The 27837-nt window shown below is 43.9% G+C and overlaps 2 protein-coding genes across 3 annotated transcripts; one reads left to right on the top strand and one right to left on the bottom strand.

The window, feature by feature from the left end:
- Positions 1-682: 682 nt before the first annotated feature.
- On the bottom strand, positions 683-3169 carry ZBTB3 (zinc finger and BTB domain containing 3). 2 transcript variants are annotated; one of them, XM_007497718.3, is made up of 2 exons: positions 2975-3169; positions 683-2504 (listed from the first exon to the last, which is right to left on the bottom strand). In XM_007497718.3, the coding sequence occupies exon 2, from the start codon at positions 2475-2477 to the stop codon at positions 1050-1052; it is 1428 nt and encodes a 475-aa protein (XP_007497780.2). In that variant the 5' UTR covers positions 2478-2504; positions 2975-3169; the 3' UTR covers positions 683-1049. The 2 variants fall into 2 exon arrangements, with proteins under 2 accessions (XP_007497780.2, XP_007497781.2); XM_007497719.3 differs by having other exon boundaries at positions 2979-3026.
- LOC100619716 (zinc finger protein OZF-like) lies at positions 2476-26834 on the top strand. The gene is made up of 5 exons (XM_056803730.1): positions 2476-2542; positions 2658-3117; positions 20774-20839; positions 25598-26373; positions 26542-26834. Exons 1-5 carry the CDS (start codon positions 2476-2478, stop codon positions 26832-26834), a joined length of 1662 nt encoding a protein of 553 aa, XP_056659708.1.
- The last annotated feature ends 1003 nt before the right edge of the window (positions 26835-27837 follow it).

Here is a 27837-nt window from a genome sequence, read left to right as displayed (position 1 = left end):
TCCCTCATCTCACCATTGAAAAAACGAAACAATTGAGATTCAGTTGATCTGTGCACTAGGAAGGTCACAGGAAAGGGTTCTCTCGGCAGCTGGGGGGCTCTGGATAGAGAGCCAGGCCTGGAGACGGGAGGTTTGGGGTTCAGTTCAGACTACACACACCTGTGTGACCCAGTTGCCTAGACCTGGCTCTTGTCTTGGCAGACCCCTTGCCCTGGCACCAATACTTGGCCTCGATTCTAAGACAAGGCAAGAAGAGTTCTCTCCGAGTCTGGAGGGGATCTCGCAATAAGCAGACAAAGTAGAGCAAGTTTCTTGCTCTGGGGATCTCCAAGAGCCCCCTGGTTACCAGTGGGGGGTGGGGTAGGGCCCTGTTTTTCTTCCTCCCCCCATCACGGTTTCTTAGTTCTCTCCTCTGGTTGCCTGAAGTGCTTCACAAACCTTTGTTTATTACCCTGGGTGTCCCCCGCACCCCTACCCAACCTGTGCCTCGGGGCCTGAGCCTAAACTGCCCCCCCCCCCCAGAGTCACCCATGTGCCCGCCCCCATGGCTTCCCTCCCATTGTCCCTCTTCAGCAAGTGGACTGCCCGCCCGGGGCTGTTGGATTCATGGAAGGTCCTGGTGAGGAGGAATCCACCTGGGCCTTCCGTTTGGCCCAAGGGGGAAAAAACCAGCCAAGACCACTTCATAAAAAGGCTTTCATTTCCACATTTATGGCCCAGGCAATAGGACAGCACTTGGAGACGCGAGTGACCACCTCTGGGGAAGTCTGAAGGCCAGAAGCCAAGGAATCGGGCCTCCCTCCCCCACCCGGGGAAGCCAGTAGGAGAGTCCACAGAAAAGGGAGAGCAGGGCCCAGCAGGAGCTCGCTCCTGGGCTCAGGACCAGCGGGCGGAGCGGCACCACCCGAATCCTGCTCACCTTCCCCGGACCAAGGGCACCCCAGCAGCGGCAGTGACCTCCCTGCCTTCCTCCGTGGACGGACCGACCTCAGAAAGGCCTCCCCCCCCCAACAGTCCCCGGGCCGGGTCCGGGGTCTTTGGGAGCCCCCCTAGGAGGGGGAAGCCTCGGGGTCCTGCTTGCTGCGTTTGGCCAGGTCCTCATTGTGCGCCTTCCGGATGTGGCGGTACAGGTCCCCCGACTGCGTGTAGCTGCGCAGGCAGTAGCGGCACTCGTAGGGGCGCTCGCGCGTGTGCACAGTGGCGTGGCGCCGCAGCGTGTAGGAGCACGAGAAGGTCTTCCCACACGTCTTGCACGTTGGGACATCCTCTGTGAAAACCCCAAAGCCCCCCGGCGCCACCTCGTACTCGGGAGGCAAATAGAGAGACTCATGCAGGCTGCTGGGCGCGGGCGGAGGCGGGGTCACCAGGCCGGGGTGATAGTGCCCCGGGCCCGCCAGCAGGTGGTAGGGAAGGTGGGAATCGGGGGCCAGAAAGTGGTCAGCAGGCCCCACCTCCTCTAGCCCCGGGCCTCCTGCCCCGGAGGCAGCGGTGACGGCGGCCTCTTCGAATGCCTCAGGGGGGGCATAGCGGCTCCTACACCCGGATCCCGGTGGGAAGAGTCCCTCTGGGGCCCGTGGCCGCTCCTCAAGCCCCTCGGGCTCCTCGTCGGAAATGACAATGGCCTCCACCTTCACCTGCACCGGCTCGGCCTCTCCTGGGGCTGGGACTGGGACTGGGACAGGTGGAGGTGGGTAGAAGCCCTCCATGGGCCCACTAGGTCCTCGAGGGCCCACTACCCCCAAGTTCTCAGGACCCACTTCCAGGGGCGCCGGGGGCTCCCCAGGGGCAGCCCCGAGACTGGGGGAAAAGTAGCCGGTGGGCACTGCTTCTGTGGAACTAGTAGGGCTGGAATGGGAGCCTTCCGCCACAGGGGCATCGATGCCAGGCTGAGTGGTATCTGCACCCTCGGGCCCTGGGGGCTCCTCAGCGTGGGGGCCCGAGGGCAGGGCAGGGGCAGGTGCTTTCCACTGGTTCTGGTCCCTCCAGCCCGGCGTCTCCTGCAGAGGAAGCACGGGCAGGAGGCCTCGGGAAGTGCTGGGCAGTGGCTCTGGGGTGGTCCGCGGCGCCCGGGACTCTTCCTCCTTCTTGGTGCTGTCGGCCTCGGCCAGGCCCCGAGCCTGCAGCCGCCGCTTGCAGACCTTGACGATGTCATTCATGTGCAGGTAGCTGGCGGCGGCCAGCACGTCCTCCACCGGCGTGTCCCCGCGCAGGGCCAGCTGGCCTGCATACATGAAGTCCAGCAGCAGACCGAAGGCGGGCGCCGTGACGATCTCGTTGTGGATACACACCAAGTCGCGCTTGTCCAGCTCGCGCTCCTTGTAGAAGAGTTGGAAGAAGGGGCTGCACGAGGCCAGCACTGCCCGGTGCGCCTGGAACGGTGTGCTGCCCACCAGCACCGTGCAGTCGCACAGGAAGCCCTGCGAGCGCTGATCCCGAAGGCTCTGCAGAAGCTGCTCGCTGTGCCCGGGGAACTCCATGGCCCCTCGCCGAGGGACCCCGGGGCCCTGGGGAGAAAGGGAAGCGGCAGGCCATGAGGGCAGAGGCGCTCCATCTGGGACCCTCTCTCCCGGTCCCGCCTCTGCAAAGAGGGGCCAAACCAAGGGGAACCTGCTAGGATCAGCTCACCCCCCAAGCCCCGCCCACTCCCACCGGGGCAGCCCCAGAAGCCCCGCCCCCTGGTCCCGCCCCGCGGGAGCAGCCCTCAGACCCCACCCCTGCCGGCAACAGCCACGCCCCGGAAATCCCAGGCCTCCCGGAAGTTCCGCCCTCCGCGGGGCCCCTCATTCCTCCGCGGCGCCCACCCTACAGACCCCCCGCCTCCCCGACCCGGAATGTTCTGTGCTCCCCGACCCTTCCCCCGTGGCGCTCCTCCACCCCAATCCAGGAGCTCCCCATGGCCCCTTCCTTTGGCATCCTGGTGGGAATTGGGGGGGGTCCCGAGGGTGGGAACGAGCAGAAGAAACTGATCCCTCACCCACCACCGAGCAGCGGCCTGAAGAACCCCGCCCCCCTCCCCGCCTCCCTCGCTGCTATTGGCCAAGACTGGACGCTCCTCGGGTCGGATTGGTCGGCACTCCCACGCCCCTACGACGGCTGCGGACTCCAGATGGGTGCGAGGTGATATCGCTCACACTCACCCCGCATTTGATTGCCCTAAACCCTCTGTCACTTCTTCGCTTCCTTATCCCGCCCCATTTCATCAGAGCTTTCGTTGATTGGCAGAAGGGTTCTGCCGCTCCAGCCGCGGGTTCGACAGTGGGGGCGGAGCTGGAGGACGGCTCAGAGCCTGTGGGGGCGGGGCCTGCGTGGGGCGAATCTAAAAATCAGTCGCTTGCTGCTCCTAAACCTGGCCTTTCGGACTCTGAATCCACTACCGGAAACTCCTTGTGTGCCCCAAGGGCCACTTCCCCTTGTAATGTGTCCCTGTCCCTCCAGGGGCGTCTTGGCTTCAATAGGTAGTGAGTTTCCTATCACCAGAAGTATCGAGGCACAGGAGGAGTCCATTTGGGTTTGAATCCTGCACTTGCACTTCACTGTGTTTCCGAATATTTCATTTCTCTAACGTGCCTCAGTTTTCTCATCTGCACGATGAGATGGGCAGAAATTGGACCAGGTCCTTAAGACCTCGGGTCCCTGCTGCTGGGAGGGAGGTCCCTGTAGCCTTGCTGAGACTGCCCTCCTTTGATGGGGGAGGCACTGAGTAGATCAGTGATGGTGAACCTTTTAGAGACAGGACCGCCCCCCTCCCCTCCCCCTTTCCCCCTCAGCTGCAGGTGTGTCCTTTTTGGCATCCATGCCATAGGTTTGCTATCATGGACCAAGACCATCTGTAGCACCCCTGTTTCTGCCCAAGGATGGGCTCCCTTTGAGTCTTCCTTGGGAGCAGAAGAATCACTCTCCCCCCACCCCCCTTCCTTCTTGTCTCCTGGACTACCTTCACAATGTGGGCTCTACCCTTTTTGCTCAGGGAGCAAACAGCTGAGTTAGTCACTTCCCACCTTAATCCTGCAACAACCGGACATGAGGAAGGACCAGCGGGGGAATGAGGGGAGAAGGACCCCATCTCTGCAGCTGGAGGAGCCTGGGCCAGCCCAGGGGAGACCCAGCCCCCTCCAGCCTGGCCCCGGTTAGCCTGGGCTGGGACGACTTCTTCAAGGATCCAGGGCCAAGAAGAACTGAGTTTTGTTTCTTCATTTTGATATCTCAGGGAGGAATGATGTGGGAGACCTGGGTGGAGGAGAGACTGTAGTGGGAGGAAGAATAAGCAGAAATAATTATAGGAAGACTCTTTCCTTTCCAAGGAAGAAAAAAAAAACTTTCTTAGGGGTACCCCAGCAAGAAAAAGACTGAGCAATTTGTCCTGCCCATTTGTTCAGCAGAGGGACACAGAGGGGGCTGTAGGCACTGGGGATGGGGTTTGGCCAGGATTGGTGAGTAGAGAGGCTCTGCCTTAAGGCAAGTAGGGGTCCCAGACCAGGGATAGATGCCTACTGGCAGCTAGTTTGGGATTGCAAATCCTGAGCAGACTGAGGATGGAACCTGTGTCTTTTGGGTGATGACACAAGTGTCCCCTGTGAACTCTCTTCATCAGGCGTCATAAAAGAAGTCTAATTGGGCAGAAGGCCTGGTAGTGATTTTAAAAAAGAGAGAGAGAATTATATAGATGAGGAGGAGGATAGAGTGCTGGACTTGGAGTCAAGAAGTCCTGAGTTCAAATGTGACCTTAACTTCCTAGCTGTGTGACCCTGGGCAAGTCACTTAACCACTTTGGCTAGCTCTTAGTAAGAAGTAAGAGTTTAAAAAAATTGACCTTAGACACTTCCCAACTGCATGACCCTAGGCAAGTCACTTAGCCTGTGTCTGCCTCAGTTTCCCCAATCTGTCAAATGAGGGCATCTGCCTCCCAGGGTTGTTAGGATTTTCAAAAGAGATAATGTCTATAAATTGCTTTTCAAATCTGGTAAGTGCTATCCAAATGGTAGCCATTATTATCTGACGTCTAGCCAACTTCTTTCAATTTCCCCCAAGCGTCAATCTCATCGTAAGGCTCTGCTACATTTGGTGCTCCAGCAAGACCTTTCCTGGCATGCTGCCCATTGTGACCAGGGAAGGACCAGTGCAATACCCAGATTGCTGGTTCTGTAGTGAATGGCCTTCAAAGCTGCCAGGCTTCCAAGTAGACCCAGCTCAAACCTTGGTTCTAGGCCTCAGGGCTGTCCCTCTCAAGTCTCTAGAGCACCAACTGTGGCTAGGATGCTCGTGGGGGGCCAGAGAGTCATATTATAGAGTCAATGTGGGAAAGGAGCCTTAGAAGCCCTTTAACAAATATCTTCAATTTACAGGTAACGAAACAGACCCAAGGTCACACAGAGTCCTGCGACTCCAAGTCAGGCAAGCATTTCTTAAAGATCTACCATGTTCCAGGCACTGTGTTAGTGCTGGGGATAGAAAGAGAGGCAGAAGAAAGCCCCTTCCCTCCAGGAACTTGAAGTCTAAAGGGGGAGATGGGATGTAAATAACTTTGTACAAACAAGTTATATATGTGGTAAATTTGGAAATAATCCATAAAGAAGGCACTAAGATTAAAAAAAAAACTCTTACTTTCTATCTTAGTATCAACTCTAAGGAGTTGAACCAATGGAACAATATCCTATAGAGGGAGAACTTAGAGGAAAACATAAGTTCTTTTTTTAAACCTTTATCTTCCATCTTAGAATCAATACTGTGTATTGGTTCCAATGCCAAAGAGTGGTAAGAGCTGGACAATGGGCATTAAGTGACGTGCCCAGGATCACCCAGCTAGGAAATATCTGAGGACAAATTTGAACCCAGGACCTCCTATCTCCAGGCCTGGCTCTCAGTCCCCTGAGCCATGTAGCTGCCACCAGTCACATGAGTTTTGTTTTAGACAAGTTGAGTTTGAGATGACTCTGGAACATCCAGTTTGTCATCAAGGGTTCTTGTGTAGTAAGTATTTTGATTGCTTTCTGGAGATCTTAAAGGGCTTTGGCCACAAAAGACTTATTGGCAAATTCCTTTAATGAATGAAGAATAGAGATGGCAGCAAAAACCGAACATTCAAGTGGCTTTTTCTTGATGATGGCCTAAATGTCCAACAGCAGGAGAATAATTTAATGAACTGTGGTCCATTCATGCAATGGAATCCTTTAAGCAATAAAGATGATCTGGAACAATCTTTGATCTTGGAGACCTACCCCTGCTTCCCCACCTCTAGTAGGAATGCTCTCTTCAGCGTGCCCCCTCCCCCCAATGATTTTTATATTGTTTTGTATATTTGATGTACTTATTGCTGTTCTATGTAGGTGTTTTGTCTCCAGGAGAATGTAGACGCCTTGATAACAGGGACTGCATACTTCAGAGGACGTATCCCAGAGCAGGTACTTGGTGCAAGGACGCTAAAGAGACTCTTATTATTAAAAATAAAATAATTATTGAAATATATAGAGACTTCCGGGTAATCATGGCTGCAATCTAGACGCTACACACTTCCTCTCCCCGGCACCAAACAAAATAAACTACATTAAAGGAGCATAAAAATCACCTTTGGAGGAACAGAAGGACTCCCCAGTACTCCCCAGTACACCACAGAGGCGAAGGTACGTGGGGTTTGAACATTTCCGCACTATAATAAGAAGGAGGAAAAGCTTGCACAGAAACAGGAACTGAGCCGCCCTTCCCTCCCCCCCCCACCTCCCCTACCAAACCAGAGTGAGCTACTGGAGCACTCACTGGGACAGTGAGTGAGTGGGGAACATCTCAGTCTGGGGGGGGCACTCCAGGGTCCTTGGGATCTGGGGACTGCCAGGAAGAAACATCTCAGGGAGGTTTCACGGGAGAATCCTGCACTGAGCACAGGGGGCTCAGGGAGCTGGGGTGGTTGCACTGAGCATCTGGGCGGAGCTAAACACCAGGGGTGGACCACATGCGGATTATCTGGGTGGAGCTGAACACCTGGGCAGTTTGGCTGTGATCAGGGACCCAGCACTCTAAGAAACCTCGGAGGCTGGGAAGAACTAGTCTGAGGCAACCTAAATTCACAGAAAACCCGCCCATATCACCCTGACTCCAGACCAAAAAGGAAAGGGGAATAAAACCACCAAAGGGATGGCTCACATGGCCCAAAATCAAGCCTCCAGGAAGAAAGGGAAAAAGGTGACTATTGAAAACTTTTATGGTGGAAGTACCCAAGGAAAAGAAGAGAATGAGGATGAAATCCAAAAAAAAATCAGAACATGCCTCCCAAAATGGAAACTACCAACAAGCTTTGGAAGATCTCAAACTGGAACTTATCCAAAAGATGGAAACCTAGAAAGAAAAATGTGAGAAAGAGATCAGCAGTCTGACAGATAAGACTGCTCAATTGGAAAAAGAGCTCAAAGCATCCAATAGAAGGGCAGACAAAGCTGAAAAGCAAAACCAGTCCCTAACGACCAGAATTAAGCAACTCGAAGAAAGTGAGATCATAAAACAGCAAGAATCAATAAAGCAAACCCCAAAAATTAATGAATTAGAAGAAAACATAAAATATCTCACTGGAAAAGTCACAGACTTGGAAAACAGAGGAAGAAGAGACAACCTCCGAATTATCGATCTCCCAGAAAAACCAGAGATAAACAATAAACTCGATATTATTCTACAGGAGATTATAAAAGAAAATTGCCCACACGTTCTAGAGCAAGGGGGCAAAATGGAAATACAAACGGTTCATAGAACACCCTCTATACTAAATCCCCAAAAGACAACCCCTAGGAATGTAATTGCCAAATTCAAGAGCTTTCAAGAAAAGGAGAAAATCCTACAAGAAGCCAAGAAGAGGTGCTTCAGATATAAGGGGGCTCCCATAAGGATCACACACAACTTAGCGGTTAACACACTAAGAGACCGCAAAGCATGGAACACGATATTTAGAAAGGCAAGAGAGCTGGGTCTCCAACCAAGAATCAACTACCCAGCAAAACTGACTATATACTTCCAGGGGAAAGTATGGGCATTCAACAAAATAGAAGATTTCCAAGCATTTGCTAAGAAAAGACCAGAACTTAGTGGAAAATTTGATATCCAAGCACAGAAAGCAAGAGAAACATGAAAAGGTAAATATGAAAGAAAGGGAAAAGGAGATAAATCTTATCTTTTTCTTTAAGTCAAACTCTCTTCTATAAGGACTACTTTTACATCAAATTATATATATTAATATGTGGGGAAAATGTTATGTGTAACTCTCAAAAATTGTATGCATCATAAGAGTAGTTAGAAGAAACATACAAAGGGAAAGATTGGGGCATTAAGAAGATTTGGGGAAAGTGGGGGCAAAGAAAGGAAAAGGGAGGGGGGAACCATTGATAACACTAAGATTTACTTCAAGAAATAGGGGGGGGACTTAATAGAATAATCTTTCCCATATAAAGATACACATGGGAAGGGGAGGGGAAGAACTCTCATATGAGAAGGAGAGGAAGAGAGCGTGAAGTGGAATTACTTATACCTTACTCTCAGTGAAATCAAATCTGAGAGGGAAGAACATCTAGATCCAGTGGGATCCTGAATTCTATCTTATCCATTAGGGCAAGAAAGAAAGGAAAATTAAGGAGGAGGGGGAGGGAGTATAAAAAGGGAGGGAAGGAGAGGGGGGAGGGGAAGGGAGCATAAAAAGGGAGGGGCTAGAAAGGGAAGCATATCAAGGTAGGGGACTAGGGGGACTGACCTAAAGTAAATCGCTGGTTCAAAAGGAGATAGCTAAAGAAGAAAGGTCAGAACTAGGGGAAGATATCAAAATGTCAGCGAATCCACAAATGACAATCATAACTTTGAACGTGAATGGGATGAACTCACCCATAAAATGTAGACAAATAGCAGATTGGATTAGAACCCAAAACCCTACCATTTGTTGTCTTCAAGAAACACATATGAGGCGGGTTGACACTCACAAGGTTAGAATTAGAGGTTGGAGTAAGACCTTTGGGGCCTCAACTGATAGAAAGAAGGCAGGAGTTGCAATCATGATATCTGACAAAGCCAAAGCACAAATAGACCTGATCAAAAGGGATAGGGAAGATAAATATATTTTGTTAAAAGGGAGTATAGACAATGAGGAAATATCACTAATCAACATGTATGCACCAAATGGTATAGCATCCAAATTTTTAATAGAGAAACTAGGAGAATTGAAGGAGGAAATAGCCAGTAAAACCATATTAGTGGGAGACTTGAACCAACCACTATCAAATTTAGATAAATCAAACCAAAAAATAAACAAGAAGAGGTAAAAGAGGTGAATGAAATCTTAGAAAAATTAGAGTTAATAGACATATGGAGAAAAATAAATAGGGACAAAAAGGAATACACCTTCTTTTCAGCACCACATGGCACATTCTCAAAAATAGATCATACACTAGGTCACAGAAACATGGCACTCAAATGCAGAAAAGCAGAAATAATAAATGCAGCCTTTTCAGATCACAAGGCAATAAAAATATTGATCAGTAAGGGTATATGGAGAACCAAATCAAAAATTAATTGGAAATTAAATAATATGATACTCCAAAATCAGATAGAGAAGAAATCATAAAAACAATTAATAATTTCATTGAGGAAAATGACAACGGCAAGACATCCTTTCAAACCTTATGGGATGCAGCCAAGGCAGTACTTAGAGGAAAATTCATATCCCTGAGTGCATATATTAACAAATTAGGGAGGACAGAGATCAAAGAATTGGAAATGCAAATCCAAAAACTTGAGAACGAACAAATTAAAATCCCTCAGAAGAAAACCAAACTAGAGATCCTAAAAATTAAGGGAGAAATTAATAAAATCGAAAGTGACAGAACTATTGAGCTAATAAACAAGACTAGACGCTGGTACTTTGAAAAAACAGACAAAATAGACAAAGTACTGGTCAATCTAATTTAAAAAAGGAAAGAAGAAAGGCAAATTAACAGCATCAAGGATGAAAAGGGGGACCTCACCTCCAATGAAGAGGAAATTAAGGCAATCATTAGAAACTACTTTGCCCAACTATATGGCAATAAGTATACCAACCTAGGTGATATGGATGAATATTTACAAAAATATAAATTGCTTAGACTAACAGAAGAAGAAATAGATTTCTTAAATAATCCCATATCAGAAAAAGAAATCCAACAGGCCATCAAAGAACTTCCTAAGAAAAAATCCCCAGGGCCTGATGGATTCACCAGTGAATTCTATCAAACATTCAAAGAACAGCTAACTCCAATACTATACAAACTATTTGACATAATAAGCAAAGAGGGAGTTCTACCAAACTCTTTTTATGACACAAACATGGTACTGATTCCAAAGCCAGGCAGGCCAAAAACAGAGAAAGAAAATTATAGACCAATCTCCCTAATGAATATAGATGCAAAAATCTTAAATAGGATACTAGCAAAAAGACTCTAGCAAGTGATCAGAAGGGTCATCCACCATGATCAAGTAGGATTTATACCAGGGATGCAGGGCTGGTTCAATATTAGGAAAACTATCCACATAATTGACCACATCAACAAGCAAACCAACAAGAACCACATGATTATCTCAATAGATGCAGAAAAAGCCTTTGATAAAATACAACACCCATTCCTACTAAAAACACTAGAAAGCATAGGAATAGAAGGATCGTTCCTAAAAATAATAAACAGTATATATCTAAAACCATCAACTAATATCATCTGCAATGGGGATAAACTAAATCCATTCCATTAAGATCAGGAGTGAAACAAGGATGCCCATTATCACCTCTATTATTTGACATTGTACTAGAAACACTAGCAGTAGCAATTAGAGAAGAAAAAGAAATTGAAGGCATTAAAATAGGCAAGGAGGAGACCAAATTATTGCTCTTTGCAGATGACATGATGGTCTACCTAAAGAATCCTAGAGATTCAACCAAAAAGCTAATCAAAATAATCAACAACTTTAGCAAAGTTGCAGGATACAAAATAAACCCACATAAGTCATCAGCATTTCTATATAATTCCAACACAGCTCAGCAGCAAGAACTAGAAAGAGAAATCCCATTCAAAATTACCCAAGACAAAATAAAATACTTAGGAATCTATCTCCCGAGACAAACACAGGAACTATATGAACACAGCTACAAAACACTTTCCACACAACTAAAACTAGACTTGAACAATTGGAAGAACATTAACTGCTCATGGGTAGGATGAGCCAATATAATAAAAATGACCATCCTTCCCAAACTCATCTATCTATTTAGTGCCATACCTATGGAACTTCCAAAAAATTTTTTTTACTGATTTAGAAAAAACCATAACAAAGTTCATTTGGAAGAACAAAAGATCAAGGATATCCAGGGAAATAATGAAAAAAAAAATACAAAGGAAGGGGGCCTTGCAGTCCCAGATCTCAGACTATATTATAAAGCAGCGGTCATCAAAACAATTTGGTACTGGCTAAGAGACAGAAAGGAGGATCAGTGGAATAGACTCAGGATAAGCGCCCTCAGCAAGACAGTATATGACAAACCCAAAGATCCCAGATTTTGGGACAAAAATCCACTATTTCATAAAAACTGCTGGGAAAATTGGAGGACAGTGTGGGAAAGATTAGGTTTAGATCAACACCTCACACCCTACACCAAGATAAATTCAAAATGGGTGAATGACTTGAACATAAAGAAGGAAACTATAAGAAAATTAGGCGAACACAGAATAGCATACATGTCAGACCTTTGGGAAGGGAAAGACTTCAAAACCAAGCAAGGCTTAGAAAGAGTTACAAAATGCAAAATAAATAATCTGGGATACATCAAATTAAAAAGTTTTTGTACAAACAAAACCAATGTAACCAAAATCAGAAGGGTAGCAACAAATTGGGAAAAAATCTTCATAAAAACCTCTGACAAAGGTTTAATTACTCAAATTTACAAAGAACTAAATCAATTGTACAAAAAAATCAAGCCATTCTCCAATTGATAAATGGGCAAGGGATATGAACAGGCAGTTCTCAGCCAAAGAAATCAAAACTATTAATAAGCACATGAAAAAGTGCTCTACATCTCTTATAATCAGAGAGATGCAAATCAAAACAACTCTGAGGTATCACCTCACACCTAGCAGATTGGCTAACATGACAGCTATGGAAAGTAATGAATGCTAGAGAGGATGTGGCAAAGTGGGTACATTAATTCATTGCTGGTGGAGTTGTGAATTGATCCAACCATTCTGCAGGGCAATTTGGAACTATGCCCATAGGGTGATAAAAGACTGTCTGCCCTTTGATCCAACCATAGCACTGCTGGGTTTGTACCCCAAAGAGATAATAAGGAAAAAGACTTGTTCAAGAATATTCATAGCTGCACTCTTTGTGGTGGCCAAAAATTGGAAAAGGAGGGGATGCCCATCAATTGGGGAATGGCTGAACAAATTGTGGTATATGTTGGTGATGGAATACTATTGTGCTAAAAGGAATAATAAAGTAGAGGAATTCCATGGAGACTGGAACAACCTCCAGGAAGTGATGCAGAGCGAAAGGAGCAGAACCAGTAAAACATTGTACACAGAGACTGACAAACTGTGGTACAATCGAAGGTGATGGACTTCTCCATTAGTGGGAATGCAATGTCCCTGAATAATCTGAAGGGATCTAAAAATACTATCCACAAGGAGAGGATAAACTGTGGGAGTAAAAACACCAATGAAAAGCAAGTGCTTGACTACAGGGGTTGAGGGGATATGACTGAGGAGAGACTCTAAATGAACACTCTAATGCAAATACCAACAACATGGAAATGGGTTCGAGTCATGAACACATGTGATAACCAGTGGAATCGTGCGTTCGGCTATGGGAGAGGGAAAGGTGGTGGGAGGGGGGGTGGGGAGGAAAAGAAAATGATCTTTGTTTCCAGTGAATAATGTTTGGAAATGACCAAATAAAATAATGTTTAAAATAAAAAAAAAGAAATATATAACGGCAAAAAGGATTTCTAATTCTAAGGGATTCTAAATCTACCCAAATAAACTCCCTGGTTCCACAAGGAATTGCTTCTGTTTCCACAGGCTACACCGATCCTTCTTAATCTGACTAACCCAAATTTATACTATCTAAATAAAAGCTACTACTATTATCCTTATAATTCTTAACTTCACCTTCAAATTATAAAATAGCAAAGGTTAGCTGGTTGAGTCACAACAAGAATCAAGTTAGGACTTTGAGCCTTATCAGACTCAGAGTCCAAACCAGAGATCTTTCTTTGGTCTTCTCAGATATAAGCCAATTGATGAAGAAGTAATAGATAGTCAATAGTGTTTCCCAAGTTGGAAAAAGAAAACACTGAGCTCCTTCAGGTCTTTCCCTCAGACACAGAGAGAGGCAAAGATGTTAGTTACCTCCTCCAGCCCTGAGAGAGAGTCTCTGTGTGTGTGACTCTGCCAACTGCCAGAGACCAACTGCCACTCCCAGAGAGAGTAACTGATACAGAAAAATGTTTATAACTGTCAACATTTGAGATTGACATGCTCTCTCAACTCTACTTCAAACTCCAATTCTTTCTCAAGCCAGCTTCCCTACTTCTTATCTCTAAATTAACAAAACAATACTTATTTTCTAATATTATCTTTATAGGTTCTAGGTTCAAATTTGTTCTCAGTCATTTCCTAGCTGTGTGATTCTGGGCAAATCACAACCCCAGTTGCCTAGCCCTTGTCATTCTTCTGCCTTAGAACTGATAATAAAACAGACAAGTGAGGGTTTAAAGGGAAAAAAGGTGAACAGGGAGGCTGTGTCATCACACAGGGAAAGTTAGACTTCATTAAGAACTAATAGCTAGAAGGGGTGGTAAAGGAAAAGGTTTAAGACATAGGGAAGTTGGTTGTCCATGAGGGCATAGTGGAAGAGGCAGGTAGAGTTAGGGTGACACTTTGGGGGTTAGAGGGGATGTGAATGGGAATCAGGTGATGGGAGGTGTGGAGTGGGGTTTGGAGGGTGACAGTTAAGTCACTGGGATGTGAAGGGTATAACCAGGTGTGAGAATGTTCATCATTGAATGGAGGGCACCATTCCTGTACCTTCAGATGACTGACAAACATTCAGGGGTCCCTGAAGGGGTGAGGAGAATGAGACAAGGGGAGAAGGATGACATGTGTCAGGAAGGCCACTGAAGCTGGTAGCAATCAGAGGTGAGGTTTATTGATCACAGCTAGTTTTTTATAGAGAAGGTGATGCAGGCTAAAGGATTAGGTAAGCTTTTTACATGGACAATGGCTAATAATCAATTATGATCTTATTACCATGACTTAGTTTACCTCACTGAAACTTAGACAGAGTTTTCTATAGGATAATAATTCAATATGTCAATGTGTAACCATCCAACCAAGTTTCTCAGGGAAATGTTTGTTTCAGTATATAGAATAAGCCAGGAACAGCCAAGAACTTATCAGGTGCTTTGGGTGAGATCATATGTGCCTGACTCTAGCTAGCTGATGGCTCTGATTTTATTGGGGCCTACTCTCACTATTGGGGGCTACATACTGCAACAAAAAAATTAGGTTGAAAGCAATCATGAGGGAAATTACATAATGTTTACTGATAAGCTAGATAATAGGAATATTTAATATACATATGCCCAATGGTATCATACCTATGAAGATAGGATTGATTGTGTAGACAATGAAAATGAAGGCAAAACAGAAATATTGAAAGGGAATTGTGTAGTACTAATGACAGAGCAGGCCCAGGCACAAGGTTTGGTCTCAGCTGCCAGGGTTTGAGTCAAGTCTCTCAGCCAGCCATTCTGAGGTCATGGTCTGAGATAGGAATATAATAATGCCAGCCTGGCCAAAATCACAAAGAGCCAATGAGATCTTTTTTTTTTTTCCCTAAACCCTTACCTTCCGTCTTGTATTGTCTCCAAGGCTGAAGAGTGGTAAGGGCTAGGCAATGGGGGTCAAGTGACTTGCCCAGGGTCACACAGCTAGGAAGTGTCTGAGGCCAGATTTGAACCTAGGACCTCCATCTCTAGGGCTGGCTCTCAATCCACTGAGATACCCAGCTGCCCCCTCTAATGAGATCTTAAGGGAGGCTCTTTGATAATTAAATTGCCCTTCAGCTTTGAGGTGATGACTTTTCAAAGGATGGATTGTGTCCATTTAAGATGGAAGACTTTTCTTCTTACCCGAGGAAATAGACTATAAAGCAGTTTACACTCTGACAGTGGAGGAAAGGAACTATGCTTGTATGTGTGTATATGTAATTATGCATGTATATTTTACTGTTTCTATCTTTTAGAAGAAGAGATCAGACCTGAAATGAAGGTGACTCCAACAGAGGTAAACCTTTCTGTGGAAGAGACAGACCAACAAAGATTCATGAATGAGGGTCTCAACACAGATTGGAGAGAATTTAGTGTTGAATCTCAACATCAAAGAATGAACACTGAGGAAAATCTAGTGAATGCAGTCACAGGGCCAGTCTTGCTGGACATCAGAGTATCCACTCAGGTGAGAGACCTTATAAATGTGGAAAGATATTCCTGGAGGCTCCTGATGAAAAATGCCATCTGCCTCCAGAGAAAGAACTGATGGAGTCTGAATGCAGACCGAAACATGCTCTATCCATTTTCTCCTTTTTTGTTGGACACGTCTTCCACCAAACAACTACTATGGAATACGTTTTTACATGATTGCACATGTAATATCTAGATCAGATTGTTTTTCATCTTGGGGAGAGAAGAGGGGTAGAAAGAAATGAGGAGGGAGAGCATTGAGAACTCTAAATGTAAAAAAAATGAATGTCAAAAATTGTTTTTACATGTCATTGAGGAAAAATCAAATCTAAAAATGTTTTATGTACTTTCTTTTACCCCTCCCCTCCCCAGAACTAGGCTTACTGGTAACCAGCTTAAAAAAAGACTAAAAGCCGTCAGTTCAGTATAACCATCCCATCAAGAATCAGCAGCAGCAGCAGCAGCAGCAACAGCAACAGCAATATACATTTATTTAGCTAGTTCTGTGCCAGACACTTTGCCAAGCATTGGAGATACAAAACAACATAAAGATACAGTATATGACTGAAGAACCTCTCAGGCTAAAGAGGAAGACAGTGTGCCAATGATTATAGACGAGCCAGGTTCGGTGGTGTAAATCAGAGATGATTTCAGAAGTAAGGCATTAGAGGGGAGGGGACTGAGGAAGACTTATTGCAGGAAGTCAGATTTGAACTGAGTCTTGAAGCCATTTGGGAACAAGGAGGTAGAGCTGAGGAAGGAGAGGACTGTAGTCACAGGACAGAGTCAATGCAAAGGCACGGGGTTGGGTGGGATGGAGTGTCATATTTGAGGAACAGGAAGGATTCTGGTGTCACTGGATCATAGATCAGGAAGAGGGATGTAAAATGTAAGAAGACTTGGAAGTTAGGTGAGGTTGTGAAGAGCTTTCATAGACAGAGTTTTATATTTGATCCTGGAGGGAATAGGGACCCAGTGGAGCTTCTTGGGCAGAGGACAACATCATCCAACTTTCTCATTAGGAAGATCACTTTGGCAGCTGAGTGGAGGATGGACTGGTTTGAGATAGGAAGACCAATCAGTAGGTGATTGGTGATCATCCCGAAATGAGATGAGGAGGGTCTAGACTATGGTGGTGGCAGTGGCAGAAAAGAAAAGTTGAAAGATGTTATGAAGGCAGAAGTGACACTATAAATATGGCAGCAATAGCTGGTCCTCAAAGTCCTCATTGGGGTAGAAAGACAGGGAGGTAGATAAGAAGGATGGAATCAGGAGGGCCGAGCTTGTGGGTGCAAACAAGGCAACTTTATTGAACATTATCATACTTTTCATAGGGGAAGAAAAACAGGCTATTACTCCAACACAAACTTTCCACAGCCATAGTAACATGTATTGATTTACAGAGACCTTAAGCCATCATAACGCAATGCCATAATACATCAGTGATTTTCTAGGGTGCATCTCATGCAGGGATTGGAGGACCAGGGAATGTCCATAGATTACACGATGCAGACACAAGACTTTGCCTGGGTTACCGATATCTTTAGGAGTTTCTGGGGATATGGGATACAAACATGCCCTAGATGGGGAGGGAGAGAAGAGAGGGGGAATGTGGCTGGGGATCTTTTGCTCTATGGATCTAAGCCCTGCTGGGGGCAGGGTCTCAGCCCACAACATAAATATCTCTAGATCTGTGATATTTTCTTCCATTCAATGCTTTGGCATCCATCATGTCATTAATTCTCATTTCCTTATGGTCTTTGTTGTTTAAAAATACAGGGGGGGGGGAGGCTAGGCTGCTCAGTGGATTGAAAGCCAGGTCTAGAGACAGGAGGTCCTAGGTTCAAATCTGGCCTCAGACACTTCCCAGCTGTGTGACCCTGGGCAAGTCACTTAACCCCCATTGCTTACCCCTTACCCCTCTTGTGTCTTGGATTTCAGACTCTTAATCTCATCCAGTCTCATCTCATCTCATCCATCTCAGACTCATATCATCCAGTGATTATGTAACTGGATTTTTGTCTTAAATTTTTGTGAAAGTCAGGTCTATTATGGTTCCCATGAGTGGAGACAGGAGGAAGGGAGTTAGGAGATGCAGGAGGGGGAAAAGGAAATCCAGTTCAGGACAACAGAAAACCATTGTGGCTTGAATTGCCCAGAGTATTTGGGGTCAGATTTCTGGGGACAAATGACCCAATTAATTATGATCTATATTGTAAGCAACCTCTTCACAAACAATTTTATTTTAAATCCCAGGTCCTGTTGCTGTTGGTTAGCCAACCAAAACTTGACTTCTCCAGTAAAATAAAAATTTCAATCAAATTTACAAATTTGATTCTGAATTTAAATTAATCTGACTTTAAAATCTCAATCCACTAAATTTCCAATTATTTTTTACAGGATCAAAGCTTTTTGATGAACACAATGGTTTTTGTCCCCCCGGATCTATTCAGATAATCATATGATTTTCATTGATTTTTGTTATCTGTGTGGTCAATTATGCTGATAGTTTCCCTAATATTGAACCATTCTTGATATAAAACCCACCTGGTCATAGTATATGATTTTTGTGATATTGCTGTAATCTCCTTGCTTGTATTTTATTAAAATTTTTGCATCAATATCCATGAATGAGATTGATCTAAAATTTTACTTTTCTGTTTTTTCTCTTCCTGGTTTAAATATCAATACAATATTTGTGTCATGAAAAGAATTTGGTAGAGTTCCTTTCACAACTATTTTCCCAAATAGTTTTTGTAGCATTGGAATTAATTGTTCTTTAAGTGCTTGGGAGAATTCAATTGTGAATCCACCTGACCCTGGGGCTTTTTTCTTAAGCACCATATTTTTGTTATAAAAGAATTTGGTAGGACTCCTTCTTTGCTTATTTTGCCAAATAGTTCATATAGTATAGGGATTACTTGTTTTTTAAATGTTTAATAGAATGCACTTGTGATTCCATCTGGACTGTAATTGAAGGATCTGAGAGGGGAATGGGGGAATGGAAGGAGAGAGGGAGAGAGAAGATTCTTTTTCCCCTCTTTTTCTGGGAGGGAGGTGGCCAAGTCTTGTCCCTCTGACAGGAAATATGTCTCCTCAGAGAATAGTTCTGGGAGATGGAGGACACCCACTGTCACTTCCCTTCAGAAACCCACCCCACTATCCAGGAGAGGGGTCCTGAGCTAACCTTCCCCTTTGGAGAGAGATATGATTCTCCCCAAATCTTCTGTCCCCTTTCCTAGTGTCAGAAACCAGCCAGACCCAATTCTAAAGTAGTAAATAATTTATTGGGGTTCACACAGGGAAGGAGAGGTAGGGGTATCAGGCAAGGAAAGTGGGGAGTAGGAAACCCTAACACTGGTCTCCTCTGGCAGGCTGGGCCCCCCAAGTTCTCCAGGATCAAGGCTGACTGCCTCGAACCCTCCTCCAGCCAGCTGCTGGTTGATGCCTATTCCTCAGCTCACTAGCTTTTAATTCAGGAATCCAGGACCAGGTCAGGGAGAGAGAGAAATCTCAGGAAAGACCTGGATGGCTCTGGCCAGTGTGAGTCCAAATCCAACCCCCCCCCTTGACAATCCTGGTAGCTGTTCCTCAAGAGTCTTAGTGGAGGTGTTTTTGGGTCCCAGAAGGAATAACAGGTCCAAACCGATGGGCTCTTTCTCAGCTTCCAGGAAACCTCCTTTCCTCCTCCACCTCCCAGGCTGGAAGACCACTGACAGTTGGAGCTTCTCTCTCTGCCCCTCCTCCGCTGCTCTTCAGCGGATCTCTCCTTCAGCTTGGCTTCCCAGCGCCACCCCCTGGATCTCTCTTTCTTACATTACCGGGTCTGGGGATTATTTCTTAGGGAGTTCATTGATGGCTTGTTCAATTCTTTTTCTGATATGGGATTTTTAAAGTATTCTTTAAAAAACCGAAACCCTTACCTTTTCTTAGGAACAATACTATGTATTGGTTCTAAGGTAGAAGAGTGGTAAGGGCTAGGCAATGGGGGTGAAATGACTTGCCAAAGGTCACATAACTAGGAAGTGTCGGAGGCCAGATTTGAACCCAGGACCTCTCATCTCTAGACCTGGGTCTCAATCCACTGAGCTAGCCAGCTGCCCCCTATTTAAGTATTCTATTTCCACTTTTGTTAATCTGGTCAATTTGTATTTTTTATAAATATTCATCCATTTTCCTTAGATTGCCAGAATTATTGTCATAAATTGGGCAAAATGGTTCCTAATGATTGCTTTAATTTCCTTTTCATTGGAAGTGCATTCTCCTTGTAAGGAAAGCAGGAAGTGGCATGAGACCAGCAGGAAGACTGTGGAACTTTGAAGGAGGGTTTAGCTGGGACCAAGGCTGCTAGCTGGCTCTCTGGAGAATCTCTGGAGGTGTTGGCTGCAAATTTCCTTGGTGGCTAATCCTGTCCTTTCCTGATTCCTGATTGCTGTATTTCATTGAAGCAGCTCCTGGGAACCTGATCCATCTACAGAGATTGTGAGGTGGAGCCTGGATCCTTTTTGGATCTAAGACCTTCCCTGGCCCCAGCAAAGCATCACACAGACCCTTTCCTTAAGTCCAACAAAGGGGGTTTAGTTGGGGGTTTTAGTTAAGATCAGGGACTGGAGATTTGGTGGTTAGGGAGAATTAGAGTAGGAAGTTCACTAAGAAGAAATCCCTGTGAAGGGATATTTAGATCTGGGGGGGTGCAGATAAATTGCCATGAGTTTGATTATCCTAAATCCCCTTTTCACCTTCCCTTGTTTATTAAGTCCAAAACCTGTCCCGTGTTACTATAGTGGTCTGTATTTATTAGTTCATGGTCTGGCTTTGCCTGCCCTGGGCTTGGACCCTAAATTTGTGCCTTCCCCAACCAGGTTACTGGCCTTAATTACCATCCCAAATTACATCCAAAGTTAGATCAAGCTTTTCATTCTTGATGCAGATATTTTGATTTTCTTCTCTCCTTTTTTGAAAAATCATATTAACCAATGTTCTATTTTATATGATTTTTCATATAAATCATACGTCTTCATGGCTTCATAAAATGAACCTCTTGTCTTATTTTTTTAGCTCAATAATTCTCTTACTTTCAATTTTATTAAATTTTCCTTTGATTTTTAGAATTTCCAATAGAGCCTTTAATTGGGGATTTTTACTTTGATCCTTTTCTAGTTTTTTTTAAGTTGTACGTCTAATTCACTGGTCTCCTTTTTCTCTATTTTATTGACAAGCATTTGTAGCGTATGGAGGAAATTTACCACCACCCCTCCCTTGCTGCAGATGTGACATCATCCCCTGTCAACTGCCGACATGTCTGACGTGCCTGCACATCATTGTGAATCCCAAGTATGGGGAGAAGAGAGAAAGGAGGGTGTATGATTGTGCAGGAGGAACGGTTTCATAACGCCCTCTACTCTGCTGTCTCTGCTGCAAGAATGCAAACCCAAATGACATCTCCATCTCATGATTATACACGTGAAGAGATGTAATTGCAGGGTAATGAGGAATGGGACTATTACTCAGGTATGGTAACAGCCAATCAGAATCTATGGATGCCTGTGAGCATGAATGGCCAGGCTTCCTGGAATCTGTGAAAGAATGTGATGTCAAGTGGAAAAAACAAAGAATATGTCACACTTAGAAACCATTAGAGTTTGATGTCATCATTGAAGGTAGCCCCAAAGCACCATATGTCTGGTTATGATCATTTGGAAACACTCTGTAGGAAAAAAAAATATGTTTGAAAAACAAAAATTGGGCCCTTATTTACTGCTTAAGGTGCCAGGAATTATTTTTTAGCTCAAGTCTCATTGCATGTTATCTCACATCCGCAAAGGGCTTATGAACCCAATTAATGGGAAGGGCTCAAAAGGACCAATAATGAAGCATGCAGTCCAGTTCCTTACAAAGAATAATGGCCTCAAGTGACTATAAAAGACATTTTAAAAAATCAGAAATGCCATTTCTTTGCTTAAATTTTATTTAGTAGAAGGATTTTATTTTAGTGAAAAGAGACATTTAAAGAAAATAATGTCTACTCTTGAGAAGTAGGGAACAGAACAAAATCATTGATGACTTGAGTAAATGCAGAAAAGAGTGCTGATTTTCTTTATTTGATCTCAGATAATACAACAAAAAAGTTTGACAGCAATCACAAAAAATACCTAATGCTTACAGATAAGCTAGGTGATGAAATAATAAGAATATATTGCATTCATGCACCCAGTGGTGTCATACCTATGAAGACAGGCAATGAATGGAAGCAAAATGGAAAGATTGGAAATGAATTGTCTAGTACCAATGACACAGCATGCCCAGTCACAAGGTTTGGTCTCAGGTGCCAGGATTTGGGTCAATTCACTCAGCCACCATTCTGAGGTCATGGTTGGAGTTAGGAATGTCATAATGCCAGCCTGGCCAAAATCACAGGCTTGTTATGAAGAGCCAAAGTGACTATATGTGAGTCTCTTTGTTAATTTAAATGTTCTTTAGATTTCGGGTGATGGCATTTTCAAAGGATGAATTGTGCCCATTTCAGTGGGAAGAATTTTCTTCTTACCCAAGGAAATAGGGCATAAAGCCTTTTATGTTCTTTCTGACTGTGAAGTGTGAATCAGACTTTCTTTGTCAACCCAAACTGAAAACACCTCTCCTTGACACTTTGCTGTCAAGTAAGAGATATTCACAAGTCATTTACTTGGGGAGCTCCACCATTTAAACCCAATCAATCAGGAACTTGTGAATTCTTTGGTAAGAGTTCACACCCTCAGAAACTTAATAAGTCAGGGACTTGTGAATCCTTATGAAAAGAGTTCACACCCTCAGAGGACAGGAGGTGGATGCCACAGACACTGCCCCCCTGGGATGTAGTTGTCATTGTCTTTGCTAGTCATCTTTAAGAGTTGTCTTCAGCTGGTGATCTACCTCTTGGAGGTAACTTGGGATGTGGACTGCTTTGTAGATGAATTAGTAGCTGGCCTTCCTTTCCTGGTGTCTGGAGAGAGATTAATTTTGGAGAGGTCTTCCCTTCTTGGAGGAGGTCCCATGGATGGAATTCCAGGTCCTCTGGTTGAGTCTTAAGAAACTCTGTCAGTCTGAGATGAGCTTATTTTCCTAAAAGTTTTATACAATATTTAAATTTTATAAAAATTTTCATATAATTAATTCTCATAAAATGCAAGACTTAAAATTTTTTGAGAATTTTTTTTTTTCTGAAAAGAAGCTCCCTAACTCCTTGAATTAAGAAAATGAATTGTTTGGAGAAAGTGCCATGAAGAAACCTCCACTGCATCAGAAGATCCAGAATGAACTTTGGAGTGTAAATTGATTGAACTAAAAGGGTTGAACAAATTTATTCTGAATTTAAAATCTAATGCCACAGGGATTGCCCCCTAATTGACTTTTTGTCAATGCACCTAGCAAACATTGGTTTTGCTCTCTCTCTCCTATTTCCCTCCTATTTCAAAATATTGTAGTTTCCTCTTATGTACCTTTAGCTAGAATATCTTTAGAGGTATAAACTGGTTATGTTAAATGATTCATTGGAAAGACCAGTCTCCCAAAGAATCACAAAGGGTGATTATGAAAGGGAATTCTTCATTCTCTTTGTCTATTTTGAGTTAAAACTTTGTTAGCCATCATGTAAGAATATTCACAAGTCACTTGCCAAAGTGAGAACTCAAAGGAATGTTAAGGGTAAAATTTAGGGTTGTTGACTGAATATATTATATTAGTGGTTCCTAGGAATTAAAATTCAATCCCAATGAAATATTCAAGTCAGTTTGGGATTCTCCTGTGGTTTAATTACCATAGAAGGAAGAAATTAAGAAGAAGGAGAAGAGGGAAAGGGTAGATTTTCTCTGGCCTAGCCTAAGCCAAGTTCAGAGGCTGTAGCCAAGGGGCCTTCCCAGAAGATTAAATTTAGCTCAGCTTCTAGCCACGAGGCCTCCTCCAAGATGAGGGGCCTCCTTGGAGGCTAGTGCCTTCAGAAAGGTCAAGGAAAAGGGGAGTCAGCCTTGTCACTCACCAAGGTTGCTCAGGGAAGACGCCTCAGCTAAACCATGCCACAGAGCTCCTCCCAGTAAACTCCATTGCCAAGGTCCACCAAAGCCACAAGTACTCCAAAAGCTGCCAAGTGGTCCCAACACCACTGAGAGAGCTCACAGGAAGTGAAGCAAAATATATAGGCAGTTCTTTACATCACTTCCTGTGTCTCACATGTACCAATGGTGGCTTAAGGTTGGCTTAGGACAGCCCTGGGGGTCAGTAGGTTGTTTCTGTCACTTGCTAGCGCGTGCCTGTCATAGGCCACCCTCTCCTACAGTTAATCCTTATGTGGAGGTGTATAAATTCCTGGTTGCTAGAATTCTAAAGACTAAGCAGGGTGGAGTAAATTTAAAATTCACAGCACCCCTACTAAACACTAAGTAAGAGTATTCTCAGGTCATTTGCTAAAGTGATAATTCAATCAGTCATAGACTTGTGAATCCTATGATGAAAAAAGTTGACACCTTCAGAGGTGAGAAGTGGATTCCAGAGACACTGCCCAATGGGCAATGCTAGGCCATTTGGAAACTGGGATTGGCCCTTGTGAAGAGGGGAAGGACCAAGAAGTAACTAGAAAAGCCCAGAACTTCTTTGGCTGGGAGCAATCTCCTGGAGATAGTCTTCCATAGGGAGTCTTTGGAGAAGAGAGCTTTGCTGGAGACTTGGGCTTGGAGCGTTAGCTGTTGACCTGCCTCAGGAGGTGACTTTGTACTTGGACCTCAGTGTTGACTTGGACCTTGGATCTTGGACTGTTTTTTTGGGTGAGTAACTGGACTTTCCTTTCCTGCCTTCCTGGAGAGAGATTAGTTCCGGAGAAGCCTTCCCCTCCTGGAAGACTGGAGCAATACTTAGTGTGATAGACTAGACATCATCTCAACCCTCTTTTTGTATTTCTCTATTTTCACTCTTTCCATCCTTTTGTAAAGAAAAGCTATTAAAAGCCATTTTGACTTGAGGTATAATATTTTAAACCTTCGACCACAGGATTATTTTAGAATTCTCACATCTATAATCAAACTCCTAGATTTAATCCTTATATGAGAGAATTCACAAGTCACTTACTTGGAGATCACCACCCTTTTAACCCAATCAGTCAGGAATTGTAAATTCTTTTGCTAAGAGTTCACACCCTCAGAAATTCAATCAGTCAGGAACTTGTGAATCCTTTTTATCAGAGTTCACAACCTCAGAGGATAGGAGGTGGATCTCACAGACACTGCCCCACCCTGGGAAGTGCTAGGCAATTTGGAATATGTGATTGGCCCCTGTAAAGAGGGGAAGGGACAAGAAGGACTATAACAGTCCTGAACTTCTTGAGCTGAAGTAGGCCTATTCAAGAGTTGTTTTCAGTTGATGACCTGTCTCTTGGATAAGTGAGTAGCTGGCTTTCCTCTCTTGGTGTTTAGGGAGAGATTAGTTTTGGAGAGGCCTTTCCTTTTTGGAGGAGCCCTTGTAGGTGCAACTCGGGATCCTCTGGTCCAGAGTTAATAAGCCCTTGCAGGCTGTCGAGCACCAGAGCAATATTTAGTGTGATAGGGTAGACATCTTCCCTACTCTCTTTTTGTATTTCTCTAGTTTCTCTCTGTCCACACTTTTATATAGAAAAGCTATTATTTTAAATCTGCTACCACAAGATTATTTTAGAATCCTTATATATTTAGCCAAACCATTAATTTATATAGTTACATGACAGTGGAAGAATGGATATACAGTTACATATATATATGGATATGTGACTATACCTGTCCATCTCTTAGAAGGAGAGATCAGACCTGAAATGAAGATGACTTCAACAGAGGAGAGCCTTTCTGTGGAAGAAAGTGACCAACAAAAATTCAGGAGTGAAGGTCCCAATAACTTCGCTTGGAGAGAATTCTGTGTCGAATCTCAAAATTCATCCCTTATTGCACATCAAAGAATGCACAGTGAGCAAAAATCTACTGAATGTAATCAGTGTGGAAAGACTTTTATGCACAGGGGTGGTCTTGCTGGTCATCAGAGAGTCCACTTTGTTCAGAGAAATTATAAATGCAAACAATGTGGAAAGACATTCTGTAGGAGGTCCAAACTTACCAAACATGAGAGAATTCACAATGAAGAGAAACGTCATGCATGCAAGCAATGTGGAAAGACATTCAGTCGGAGTTTTAGTCTTGCTGAACATCAGAGAATACATACTGGGGAGAAACCTCATGAATGTAAGCAATGTGGAAAGAGTTATAGACTGAACTCCAGTCTTGCTAAACATCAGAGAATCCACACTGGGGACAAACCTTATGAATGTAAACAATGTAGAAAGACATTCATTCACAGCTCTAGTCTTGTTCAACATCAGAGAATCCACACTGGGGAGAAACCTTATGAATGTAAGCAATGTGGAAAGAGTTTTAGGCTGAACTCCAAACTAACTCAACATCAGAGAATCCACACTGGGGACAAACCTTATCAATGTAAGCAATGTGGAAAGACATTCATTCAAAGCTCTCATCTTATTGTACATCAGAGAATCCACACTGGGGAAAAACCCTATAATTGCAACCAATGTGGAAAGACATTCAGTCAGAGGTCCAAACTTACTAAACATCAGAGAATGCACACTGGGGAGAAACCTTATGAGTGTAAGCAATGTGGAAAGAAATTTAGTGAGAGGTCCAGTCTTACTAAACATCAGAGAATCCACACAGGGGAGAAACCTTATGAATGTAAGCAATGTGGAAAGAAATTTAGTGAGAGGTCCAGTCTTACTAAACACCAGAGAATCCACACTGGGGAGAAACCTTATGAATGTAAGCAATGTGGAAAGACATTCAGTCAAAGCTCTAATCTTATTGTACATCAGAGAATCCACACTGGGGAGAAACCTTTTGAATGTAAGCAACATGGAAAGAAATTTAGTGAAAACTCTAGTCATAGAAAACATCAGAGAATCCACACTGGGGACAAACCTATTCAATGCAAACAATGTGGAAAGACATTCAGACAGAGCTCAACTCTTGATCAACATCAGAGAATCCACACTGGGGAGAAACCTTATGAATGCAAGCAATGTGGAAAGACATTTAGTTGGAGCTCCAGTCTTACGAAACATCAGAGATTCCACACTGGGGAGAAACCTTATGAATGTAAGCAATGTGGAAAGACATTCAGTCAAAGCTCTAATCTTATTGTACATCAGAGAATCCACACTGGGGAGAAACCTTTTGAATGCAAACAATGTGGAAAGACTTTCAGACAGAGCTCCAAACTTGCTCAACATCAGAGAATCCACACTGGAGAGAAACCTTCTGAATATTAGCAATGTGGATTGATATTCATTTGGAACTCCACTCTTGCTCAACATCAGAGAATTCTCAGACTTTTACAGTGAGTTCTCACCTTGCTCTAAATCAGACAATTTACTCTAGAATGTCATAAGCTTTCCTCAGATTAGGTCCCAAAGGGCATTTGATTTAGATATAAAGTGTGATGCCATAGCAAATTAAGGGGTCATAGAATCATGTACCTATTAGATCAGTTTATTGATGAGGGAAGAATTTATGAACAAAGAAAAAAAAGACAACATGACAGGCATCATAAATTTTTTATTATCTTACATACAAAATTGTACAAACAAAGCCAATACAATCAAGTCCAACAAGGGAAACAACAAGATATAATTTGCTTTAAAACAAGATGTCCAATTGTGTGAAGAGGACCCTCTCCCAGGATCACACATGGGATATTACCTGTATCACTAAGATCCTAATGACATCATCTCATGTTATTTCTATGACTTAGTGTGAACCAGATGTGATTGAAGAAGACACAGAAGGGAGAGGGAGGAAGTGAAGTGATAAAAGGCTTTTCCTTCTAACTCTCTGCCTCTACCTGTCCAAGTAAATTTTATTACAATTTTAGAAAAATAAGAATCATAGGCCTAGTTTTATTTCTTACATGATGGTGACCTCTATGGAGAGGAGCCTCATATCTCCCCCTCAAGCTCTTTAGAGCAGCTTAAAATAGACAGTAGGGCAGATCATCTGAGGGTACCACCCACCTCCAACTTCAACCAGAACAGGCTGTGGCTGCCAGTAATTTCAGGCGTGATTGCAGTGAACCATTCATGACTTCATGGAATAGAGTTCCTCTTCCCAGGTGTTTGTGACATACCATTCCTGCTGAGTACACCAAAACATAGAAATCTCAGTTCAAAGCTGCATAAACAGTTCCAAGATCTCCTGGGAATGGGTTAACTCCCTTGTTCACACTCTGGGGAGGATTGGGGAGGATAGATTGTGTCTCTCAAGAAGAGCTTTAAA

The sequence above is a fragment of the Monodelphis domestica genome, chromosome 6 (assembly GCF_027887165.1).
Source record: "Monodelphis domestica isolate mMonDom1 chromosome 6, mMonDom1.pri, whole genome shotgun sequence".
Lineage (NCBI taxonomy): Eukaryota > Metazoa > Chordata > Mammalia > Didelphimorphia > Didelphidae > Monodelphis > Monodelphis domestica.
The sequence above is the reverse complement of the archived record's forward strand: the minus strand, read 5'-3'. Positions and strand labels throughout refer to the sequence as shown.

Coding starts and splice junctions, on each gene's coding strand:
- LOC100619716 (XM_056803730.1), top strand. CDS start 2,476: ATGGCCCCTCGCCGAGGGACCCCGGGGCCCTGGGGAGAAAGGGAAGCG. Junction 2,543..2,657: donor GGCAGGCCATGAGGGCAGAG/GCGCTCCATCTG, acceptor CCACCGGGGCAG/CCCCAGAAGCCCCGCCCCCT. Junction 3,118..20,773: donor GGACTCCAGATGGGTGCGAG/GTGATATCGCTC, acceptor CCCTTGCTGCAG/ATGTGACATCATCCCCTGTC.
- ZBTB3 (XM_007497718.3), bottom strand. CDS start 2,477: ATGGAGTTCCCCGGGCACAGCGAGCAGCTTCTGCAGAGCCTTCGGGAT.